Source organism: Ovis aries, chromosome 17 (genome assembly GCF_016772045.2).
Source record: "Ovis aries strain OAR_USU_Benz2616 breed Rambouillet chromosome 17, ARS-UI_Ramb_v3.0, whole genome shotgun sequence".
Taxonomy (NCBI): Eukaryota; Metazoa; Chordata; class Mammalia; order Artiodactyla; family Bovidae; genus Ovis; species Ovis aries.
In genome coordinates this window covers 62334387-62345978 of record NC_056070.1, presented here as the reverse complement: position 1 = coordinate 62345978, position 11592 = coordinate 62334387, and the positions used below count along the sequence as shown (strand labels likewise).

The 11592-nt window shown below is 43.0% G+C and overlaps 2 protein-coding genes across 4 annotated transcripts in view; one reads left to right on the top strand and one right to left on the bottom strand.

Annotated features, from left to right (window-relative positions):
* TMEM116 (transmembrane protein 116) overlaps positions 1-11592 on the bottom strand; it is a 90853-nt gene that overhangs the window by 30548 nt on the left and 48713 nt on the right. Inside the window, exon 11 of one of the 3 annotated variants that reach the window (XM_060401264.1) lies at positions 6292-6339. The exons of the other annotated variants lie outside the window; for them this stretch is intronic. Coding sequence (XP_060257247.1) covers positions 6319-6339 — 21 coding nt within the window. The 3' untranslated portion in view covers positions 6292-6318. The remainder of the gene's footprint in view (positions 1-6291; positions 6340-11592) is intronic. 3 annotated transcript variants of the gene reach the window in all.
* LOC101115734 (disintegrin and metalloproteinase domain-containing protein 1a-like) lies at positions 124-5320 on the top strand. Its single transcript, XM_004017406.6, has one exon. It carries the CDS (start codon positions 190-192, stop codon positions 2650-2652), a length of 2463 nt encoding a protein of 820 aa, XP_004017455.3. The 5' UTR covers positions 124-189; the 3' UTR covers positions 2653-5320.

Here is an 11592-nt window from a genome sequence, read left to right as displayed (position 1 = left end):
GAGATCCAAAAGGCTAGAAAGGACACAGCCACAGGCTGACCTCAGAGAGGCAGGCAAGAGCCATCCTTCGTGCAGCCAGCATAGATCTGAAGTGAGTACCTGTGACAGAGGGTCTGTGTGTCAGGGAGAGCTGCTGCTGCTGCTGCTGCTGGACACAAGCCCTGCGTCATCAACTGATTCACTAGGGCCATGTCAGTGGCAGCGTCTGTGGGAGACTCTGCCTCTATACTGCCTTCTCTGTGGAAAAGGCAAGTGGCTATGTCTGAGGCTATCAGAGCGCTTCAAACTTGGGCTCCTCACACGAAGGGCTTGAAGCTGGCCCCGGTGCCAGGACTTTCATGTGCCAGGTTGGGGATCCTGTTGTTCTTGGTACTGATTTCTCTGCCAAGCCTGTACGGTGACCTGGGCTCACTACATCACTCTTCCTATGAAATAGTCATTCCCAAGAGTCTGACAGTGGAAGGAAGGGAAGACCAAGTGGAAAAGCTCTCCTACGTGCTATTTATGCAGGGCCAGAGGCAGCTGATTCACCTGACGGTGAAGAGAGACTATTTTGTGGATAACTTCCCGGTCTTCAGCTACCACAATGGCATCCTGGGGCAAGAAATGCCTCCCGTCTCACAGGACTGTCACTATGAAGGCTACATAGAAGGAGTCCCAGGTTCTTTTGTTTCTGTCAACACCTGTTCAGGCCTCAGGGGCCTCCTGATTAAGGAGGAAAAATCCTATGGCATTGAGCCCGTGCACTCTTCCAAACGGTTTGAACACGTGTTGTACGCCATGGCCCACGAAGCTCGCGTCTCCTGTGGCGTCACGTCCAAAGACAGCCAAGTGGCGTCCACCAGCCGGCGACCGGAGAGCGGCAAGCCTCACAGCTGGCAGGTGCCATCCGACTTGTGGTCACATATCAAGTACGTGGAGATGGTTGTCGTGGTCAACAACCAGCGGTTCCAAATGTGGGGCAGTGACGTCAAGCAGACAGTCCAGAGAGTAATGGACATCATCGCTCTGGCCAACAGCTTCACAAGGGGAATAAACACAGAGGTGGTGCTGGCTGGAATGGAGATTTGGACTGAGGGGGACCTCACAGAGGTCCCCGTGGACCTGCAAGTTGCACTCAGGAATTTCAACAGCTGGAGACAAGAGAACCTCTTCCATCGTGTCAAGCATGATGTTGCCCACATGATCGTGGGACAGCATCCTAAGGAGGATACGGGGCAGGCATTTCTCAGCGGTGCCTGCTCCAGTGATTTTGCAGCAGCCGTGGAATCTTTCCACCACGAGGATGTCCTCCTGTTTGCAGCACTCATGGTCCACGAGCTTGGACACAACTTGGGTATTCGGCACGACCATTCGGCCTGCATTTGTAAAGACAGGCCCTTCTGCCTCATGCATGAAAACATCACTAAAGGAAGTGGCTTCAGCAACTGCAGCTCTGACTTCTTCCACCAGTTCCTCTGGGAACACAAGGGGGCCTGCCTGTTTAACAAGCCTGGGCACAAAGGCCGCTTACGGAGGGCTTCCCGCTGTGGCGACGGCATTGTAAATGAAGATGAGCAGTGTGACTGTGGTACTGCTTGTGGCCTTGACCAATGTTGTGATGACACATGTAGACTGAAGGCGACTGCATTGTGTAATCCTGGACCCTGCTGTAATGCTACATGCCAGTATGAACGAACTGGACGTAGCTGCCGTCCTGCTTCAGGAGAATGTGACCTTCCAGAATTTTGTCTTGGTACCTCTGGGGAGTGTCCCCCGGACACCTACAAGCAAGATGGTTCAGTATGTACGGGTGGTTTCTATTGTGTTAAGGGCGTATGCGTGTCTTCTGATGCTCAGTGTTCTGAAATTTTTGGGTTTCCTGCAAAAGCTGCCTCAGAAGAATGTTTTCGGTCATTTAATGGTAAAGGGAACAGATTTGGAAACTGTGGTACTCCCATTGAGGGTGACTCATCATATATTAAATGTGAAAACGATGCTGTATTTTGTGGGAAAATGATATGTACAAATGTTCAAGAGTTACCAGAGACTGAAGTCAATTATACATTGTTGCAGACTCATTATAAAAATGACTTCTGCTGGTCCATGGATAAGTTTAATGTTAAGGATGTCCCTGATTCTGGAGATGCAAAGATGGGCATTATTTGTGCCCCAGGGAAAGTCTGCATAGACTTCACCTGCTCAGATGTCAGTGTTCTTGGGTACGATTGTGATGTAAGGGTACAGTGTAACCAGAAAGGAGTTTGCAACAATAACAAGAACTGCCATTGTGATGATGGTTTTTCCCCTCCTGACTGCAAAAACCCAGGACCTGGTGGTAGCGTGGACAGTGGCTTCCCTGGTCCCGAATCAGAGGGAGGTGGACAAGGAACTACTTCTGACGAAGACGGTGCCAAACATGTCTTAGCCACAATAATCCCATTACTTTGTATGTTGTTATTACTACTTATAATTTGTTGTATCTGCGTGTTTTGCAAAGCGGACAAAGGAGCAGCTGCTAAACCAAAAGAGGAACCAGCTGTCCCAGAAGCGAAGCCTCCGGAAGAGAAGCCTCCAGAAGAGGAGGCTGAGGAGGAAGAGGAGGAAGAAAAGGAAGAAAAGGAAGAAAAGGAAGAGGAGGAAGAGGAGGAAGAGGAAGAATCAGAGCCATAAGACAAGCAATGGGAGAAAGAAGCATAATATGTCATACACCTCAAGCACTGAGTGGGAATGACAGGCTCATTGAAGCAAAGGTGAAGTGGGAATTGATAACTCAGTGGCTCTGACTACGATTATATACTCTATAAAAATATACTACTGTAGGAGGAGGGATTCTGTCACTTTTATCACTTTAGTCATTAAGGTTTTATGGTTTTAATTATATATTGAATAACTTACCGCTTTTCCACATTTAAATTTGAACTCTTCACATGCATCTATTGACATCAACATCCTTGTATTGGGCTAATTTTTCCAGGTACCAGAATCTTTTTCAGGAAATTCCATCTTTCATCAAAGTTGTTTGACATATACCACTATTCATACCTGCATTTACTATTATCACTTGGATTTTCAAGCAACAGCTACCTACTATATGAGAACAACTATTTATGTGACTCATTGTTCTAATTTGGCCTTTTATAAATGTTCATTCAAGAAATGAATTTTTTAAAACAAAAAATAAAACCCTATTCAGATTAGATATCTCTTCAGATTCCATGCGGTATATTTATTGAGTCTATTTTCTTCTGGGACTCTGTGGGTGGACTATATCCAGTAAGTCAAAAGACCCTAATCAACCCAGGGTCAAGGGGCTAGTGTTTCAGTCATCTAACTTTTCAGTTTTGGCAGATGTTGGTGAGTATGCTCAGTCGTGTCCAACTCTTTGTGACCTCATGCACTGTAATCCACCAGGCCCCTCTGTCCATGGAATTTTCTAGGCAAGAATACTAGAGTAGGTTGCCATTTCCTACTCCAGGGCATCTTCCCCACCCAGGAATCAAATCCACGTCTCCTCTGTCTCCTGCATTGGCAGGTGGACTCTTTACCACTGTACCACCTGGGAAGATGTTTAAACACTGATATATTACATACTCAATTCATTATTTCCCAGGATCTCCAGGTCCTTTTTATAGCCACACTTCCCTTTTTTTTGTTGTTTCCATTTTTTATTCCTTTTCTTTAACTCTTTATTATAAGGATCACTCTTATAGAAGCATATGTGGACTTAAAGTGAAAAAAATCAAATGTATCCAAGAGTAAAAAACAGTTTCTTTTTCCGTCCAGTTTTTATTCTTTTTTAGTTTTTTTTTTTTTTAACTGCACTTAGCAGCATACGGGATTTTAGTTCCCTCATCACTGACTGAATTCTTGAACCTACGTCCCTTGCATCTGAAGTACCAAGTCTTAGTCACTGAATCACCAGGGAAGTCCCTGGCCATATTCCCTTTTTAACTAAAATATTTTTCTCCTTGCTGTTGTTCAGTCAGTCAGCCGTGTCTGACTCTTTATGACCCAAGGGGCTACAGCACACCAGGCTTCCCTGTCCTTCACCATCTCCTCAAGTTAGCTCAAACTCATGTCCACTGAGTCGGTGATGCCATCCAACCATCTCATCCTCTGTTGTCCCCTTCTCCTCCTGCCTTCAATCTTTCCCAGCATCAGGGTCTTTTCTAATGAGTCAGTTCTTCACATCAGGTAGCCAAAGCACTGGAGCTTCAGCTTCAGCTTCAGCATCAGTCCTTGCAGTGAATATTCAGGGTTGATTTCCTTTAGGATTGACTGGTTTGATTTCCTTGCAGTCCAAGGGACTCTGAAGAGCCTTCTCCAACACCACAGTTCAATTCTTTGGCGCTCAGCCTTTTTTATTGTCCACCTCTCACATCTGTACATGACTACTGGAAAAACCACAGCTTTGACTTAAGTGTCTCTGCTTTTTAATATGCTGTCTAGGTTTGTCACTGCTTTCCTTCCAAGGAGCCAGTGTTTCTAATTTCATGGCTGCAGTCACCGTCTGCAGTGATTTTGGAGCCCAAAAAAATAAAGTTTGTCACTGTTTCTATTGTTTCCCCATCTATTTGCCATGAAATGATGGAACTGGATGCATGATCTTTTTTTTTTTTTTTGAATGTTGAGTTTTAAGGCAGCTTTTCACTCTCCTCTTTCACCTTCATCAAGAGGCTCTTTAATTCCTCACTTTCTGCTATAAGGGCGGTTTCATCTGTATATCTGAGGTTATTAATATATTTCCTGGCAATCTTGATTTCAGCTTCTGTTTCTACCAGCCTGGCATTTCACGTGATGTACTCTGCATATAAGTTAAATAAGCAGGGTGACAATACACAGCCCTGACATACCCCTTTCCCAATTTCGAACCAGTTCATTATTCCACGTCTGATTCTAACTGCTGCTACTTGATCTGCATACAGGTTTCTCAGGAAGCTGGTAAGGTGGTCTAGTATTCCCATCTCTTTAAGAATTTTTCACTGTTTGTTGTTATCTATGCAGTCAAAGGCTTTAGCATAGTAAATGACACAGAAGTAGATTCTGTTCTGGAATTCTCTAGTTTTCTCTACGCTCCAACGGATGTTGGCAATTTGATCTCTGGTTCCTCTGGCTTTTCTAAATCCAGCTTGCACATCTGGAAGCTCTTGGTTCACATTCTGTTGAAGCCTAGCTTGAAGGATTTTGAGCATTATTTTACTAGCATGTGAAATGAGTACATTTGTGCAGTAGTTTGAACATTCTTTGACATCGCTTTTCTTTGGGATTGGAATAAAAACTGACCTTTTCCAGTTCTGCAGCCACTGCTGAGTTTACCAAATTTGCTGGCATACTGAGTGCAGCACTTTCACAGCATCATCTTTTAGGAGTTGAAGTGGCTCAGTTGGAATTCCATCACCTCCACTAGCTTTGTTCGTTGTGATGCTTCCGAAGGCCCACTTGACTTCACACTCCAGGATGTCTGGCTCTAGGTGAGTGATCATGACATCGCGGTCATCTGGGATATTAAGACCTCTTTTTGTATAGTTCTTCTGTGCATTCTTGACACCTCTTCTTAATATCTTCTGCTTCTGTTAGGTCCATACCATTTCTGTCCTTTATTGTGCCCATCTTGCATGAAATGTTCCCTTGGTATCTCTAATTTTCTTAAAGAGATCTCTAGTCTTTCCCATTCTATTGTGTTCCTCTATTTCTTTGCATTGATTACTGAGGAAGGCTTTCTTATCTCTCCTTGCTGTTCTTTGGAACTCTGCATTCAGATAGGTAAACCTTTCCTCTTCTCCTTTGCCTTTAGCTTCTCTTCTTTTCTCAGCTATTTGCAAGGCCTCCTTAGACAACCATTTTGCCTTTTTGCCTCTTTTTCTTGGATTTGGTCTTGATCACTGCCTCCTGTACAATGTCATGAACCTCCGTCCATAGTTCTTCAGGTACTCTATCAGATCTAATCCCTGACTCTATTTGTCACTTCCACTGCATAGTTGTAAGGGATTTGATTTAGGTCATACCTGAATGGCCTAGTGGTTTTCCCTACATTCTTCAATGTAAGCCTGATTTTCTCAATAAGGAGTTTATGATCTGAGGCACAGTCAGCTCCCGGTCTTGTTTTTGCTGACTGTATAGGGCTTCTCCATCATTGGCTGCAAAGAATATAATCAATCTAATAGTAATATTGACCATCTGGTGATGCCCATGTACAGAGTCATCTCTTGTGTTGTTGGAAGTGGGTGTTTGCTATGACCAACACGTTCTCTTGGCAAAACTCTGTTAGCCTTTGTCCTGCTTCATTTTGTACTCCAAGGCCAAACTTACCTGTTACTCCAGGTATCTCCTGACTTCCTACTTTCGCATTCCATTTCCCTATAATGAAAAGGACATCTTTTATTGGTGTTAGTTCTCGAAGGTCTTGTAGTCTTCATAGAACAATTTAACTTCCGCTTCTTTGGCATTAGTGGTTGGGGCATAGACTTGGATTACTGTGATACTGAGTGGTTTGCTTTGGAAATGAACTGAGATTATTCTGTTGTTTTTGAGATTGCACTCAAGGACTGTATTTTAGACTGTTTTGTTGACTATGAGGGCTATTCCATTCTTCTAAGGGATTCTTGTCCAAGTAGTAGATATAATGGTCATCTGAATTAAATTTGCCCATTTCTGTCCATTTTAGTTCAGATTCCTAAAATGTCGATGTTCACTCTTGCCATCTCCTGTTTGACCACTTCCAATTTACCCTGATTCATGGACCTAACATTCCAGGTTCCTATGAAACACTGTTCTTTATAGCATGAGACTTTACTTTCACCACCAGACACATCCCACTACTGGGCACTGTTTCCACTTTGCCTCAGGCTCTTCATTCCTTCTGGAGCTATTTCTCTGCTCTTCTCCAGTAAGCATATTGGATACCTACTGACCTGAGGGGTTCACCTTTCAGTGTCATTTTTGTTTGCCTCTTCATACTGTTCATGGGGTTCTCAAGGCAAGAATGCTGAAGTGGTTTCCATTCCTTTCTCAAATGGATCACATTTTGTCAGAACTCTCCACCATGAGCTCTCCAACTTGGATGGCCCTTTTCCCCCTGTACTGTGCTATGCTTAGTCGCTCAGTCATGTCCAACTTTTTGTGACCCTGTGAACTGTAGCCTGCCTGGCTCCTCTGTCCATGGGGATTCTCCAGGCAAGAATATTGGTGTGGGTTAACATGCCCTCCTCCAGGGGATCTTCCCAACCCAGGGATCGAACCCATGTTTCCCACATTGCAGTGGATTCTTTACCATCTGAGCCACCATGGAACCCCAAGAATACTGGAGTGGGTGGCATATCCCTTCTCCAGGGGATCTTCTCAACCCAGGAACTGAACTAGAGTCTCCTGAATTAAACAGGTGGATTCTTTACCAGCTGAGCTACCAGGAAAGCCCCGCTTTTCTCCTAGAGAATGTTTAATCCCCTTCTTTTAATATTCCTTGGATGAATTTCATACCCTCAGATGTGTCATGTCTGATGAACATTACCTAGTTATAAAACTGCATTTATACTTAATTTTATATAGTATAGAGGCCTCTACCACAGTGCTGAGTACATGTATTAAACTAAAATTTTGTCTTTTCTATTTTTCCTTTTTTCTTTTTTGAAACAACTTGTTGACATCATAAGGAATCTCTACAATTACAAGTAATACCTTTAGATCTACGAGATACTTCTCTGTGACAAGCACAAAGCAAGGATAGTATTAACACTATTCATTCTGTGCCAAGAACTGTGTTAAACACACTATATTCATTGTCTTAATTTAATCCTCCTAACCACGCTATGAAACCTCCATCTTTCATGAGGAAACAGACCAAGGAGAATTTTCTCTAGAGATAGTAAGTAGTGGTATTTGCATATTTTCCAAAGTATGACTCAATGTACAATTTCCAATACTTCCTGAACCTTTTCCTTCAATAAAAAGTGACAGAGAAGACCTTCAAAATGTCCTTAACTAACTTCTACTACATATGAATCCACAAATTGTGTAGTCATTATTGATGAAAATGTCTTTCCTCCTACTATATCCATTATGGTGTGGCAGATTACCATCTTATTCAATGATGTGGGCCCAGCATATTGAACATGCTTAATAAGTGTTTACCAAGTGAAGGATTTAACCTTAAAATATAGGGCCAAATTCATTCTTGGGGCAGGATGCCTCTTACCACTCCCTAACACAACCAAAATCTTGCTCAGATTCAATACTGCTAAATTACTTATAAACAGACAAATAAGACATTAAAAGTTTATAAAACCCCACACTTCAATCAAAGACAGACTATGGTAGGGGTCTGCTCAGATGCTCAGTCATCTCTGACTCTTTGTGCCTCCACGGACTGTAGCCTACCAGGCTCCTCTGTCCATAGCATTCTTGTGGCAAGAATACTGGAGTGGGTTGCCAGTTCTTCCTCCAGGACATCTTCCTGGAGTGGGCTGCCATTTCCTCCTCCAGATCTTCCAAACCCAGGGATCATATTTGTATATATTGTGAAATGATCACCATAATAAATCTAGTTAACATTCATTACCACACATCATTACAAATTTTTTTTTCTTATGTTGAGAACTTTTAAGATCTACTCTTAGCAACTTTTGGAGAAGGAAATGACAACCCACTTCAGTATTCTTTCCTGGAGAATCCCATGGACAGAGGAGCCTGGTGGGCTAAAGTCCATGGGGTTACAAGAGTCAGACATGACTTTAGCAACTAAACCACTGCCACTACCTGAGCAACTTTCAAATACACAATATAGTAGTATTCATCATAGTTACCATGCTGTATATTATATTCCCAGGACATTTTAACTGGAAGTTTGCCCCTTTTGACCACCTTCATCCATTTCACCAATCCCTCACATCCCGCCCCCGGCAACAATTGATTTGTTCTCTATGAGTTCAACTTTTGTTTTGTTTCTTTTAGAAATGTTGTTGTTGTTCAGACGCTACATCGCGTCCGACTCTTTCTGACCCCATGGACTGTAGCACGCCAGGCCTCCCTGTCCCTCACCATCTCCTGGCGTTTGCTCAAGTTCATGTCCATTGAATTGGTCAGCAATGCTATCTAACCACCTCGTCCGTCCTCTGTCACCCCCCTCTCCTGCCCACAATCTTTCCTAGTATCAGGGTCTTTTTCAATGAGTTGGCACCTTGCATCAAGCGCCCAAAGTATTGGAGCTTAAGCTTCAGCATCAGTCCTTCCAATGAGTATTTAGGGTTACTTTCCTTTAGGATTGACTGGTTTGATCTCTGTGGTCCAAGGGACTCTCAAGATTCTTCTCCAGCACCACAGCTGGAAAGCATCAATTGTTCAGCACTCAGCTTTCTTTATGGTCCAACTTTCACATCTGTACATGACTACTGGAGAGACCATAGCTTTGACTATGTTGGACCTTTGTCAGCAAAGTGATGTCTTTGAAAGATATATAAGTAAGACAACAAGGTATGTGTCTTTCTTTTGTAACTTGTTAGCATAATGCCTTCAAAGTCCATCTATGTTGTCACAAACAGCAAGAGTTCCTTCTTTTTATGGCTGAGTAACATTGTGTGTGTGTGTGTAACATTTTTTTAAATTTAGCTGTGTTGGGTCTTAGTTGCAGCACACATCTAGTTCCCTCATCAGGGATTGAACCAGGGCCCCTTGCATTGGGAACATGGAGTCTTTTTTTTTTTTTGGAAGTTGTGATGACAACTAGTATCTTAGTCACATGAAAAAGTTTATCTACTAAATGATGCAGGAAGAAACAACAGGCTTGTGCCACATGGTGGCATCTAACAGACACCAGTAGGTGTTCCTGGCTTGTTGCTGGGTAGTCATTGTTTCACATTTTAGTTCACTGGCCACAGACACTTATGTTTTTGCATGTATTGCTCAGGCCACAAAAATCGCCATTAGAACGTTTGAGTTCCGAGGAGTGCTTAACTCGAAATTAGCCCACATACTGTCCTTTTACCTCTGTGGCAGGAACTAGTGTTTTAAGTGTCCAGATACTGTAGATATAAGCTTCATGAGGTAGGTGTCCTGTTCCTTGGAGTTCACCAAGGTTGGGTGTCTTCTCACTGGAGGTTTGTGGTTTCCACATCAAGCATTATAGCTACGGTTGATTGAGCATGGACCATGTGGCAGGCACTGTTCTAAGCACTTTCATATTTTATCTGACCATTTCCATAATAGTCCTATGAGGTACCCACTATCATTGGCCCCACTCTCCCCGTGAAGAACCTGAGGGGTTAAGCAATTTGCCTAAGGTCACATGACAGGTGAGAAGGGTAGACAGGTGTCCGAGCAGGTCTCTCTGAAGCTAAAGTCAAGTCATCTCAACAACTGTGTTTCATAGCAGAAGGCAGAATTGCTGGCCGTTGTGAGCAATGTGAGTATAAGGTGTAAACGCAAATCATTGCTGTGGTGCATCTCTGGGCCCTAAGCTCTGGGTTGGACTGATTCAGGGCCTCTGCTGGAGATTCAGGTCAACTTTCAAAGTGAGCTTGAAAGGAACAAGGAGAAGTAGAGGAAGAAGGGGAGAGGAAAGAAAGGGAGGGAGAAATTTGCAGGCTTCATTAAGCATACTCTAGTGGCATTAAGGCATGCTCCTTTTTCTGTTTCAGCTAAATGGTGGCCCCCTTATGATGAGAGAATCCCCAAATCGCCCATTTGGAAGAAGCTGAATAGGAAAGATTAAAGAAATGATTTTATAGACCTGTTTCCTCATGACCGTTGATGAGGCTTTGGGTTGCAGAGGGGATGCAGAGTCTGAACCAATGGACCACCAGAGAAGTCCTGTATAACATTTTCTAATTCACTCATCCACTAATAGATGACACCTAAGTTTCTTCTATGTCTTGGCAATTGTAAATAATGCTACAATGAACATGGTGGTGCAGATACCTTTCTTTGTTGGCATTTTTGTTTCCTTTGGATAAATGTCCAGAAGTGGATTGCTGGATCATACAGTAGCTTTACTTTTAACTTTTGAGGAACCTCCATAATGCTTGCCATAGTGGCTGCACCAGTTTGCAGAGCCATGAACAGTGTTCCTTTTTTTCCACATCCTCGCCAAAACTTATTTATTGTCATTTTGATAATAAGTGTGAAGTGATATCTCATTGTGGTTTTGATTTGCATTTCTTAAAAAAAAATAAAGAGCTTCTTATTGAAGATGAGAGAGGAGAGTGAAAAAGCTGGCTGAAAACCTAACATTCATAAAATGAAGATCATGGCACCAGTCCCATCACTCCATGGCAAACAGAAGGGGAAATGGGGGAAATAGCAACAGATTTTATTTTCTTGGGCTCCAAAATCACTGCAGACGGTGACTGCAGCCATGATATTCAAAGATGCTTGCTCCTTGGAAGGAAAGCTATGACAAACCTAGACAGTGTATTAAAAAGCAGAGACATCACTTTGCTGACAAAGGTCCATATGGTCAAAGCCACGGTTTTTCCAGTAGTCATATATGGATGTGAGAGTTGGATCATAAAGAAGGCTGAGAGCTGAAGAATTGATGCTTTCAAATTGTGGTGCTAGAAAAGAATCTTAAGAGTCCCATGGACTGCAAGGAGATCAAACCAGTCAATCCTAAAGGAAAAC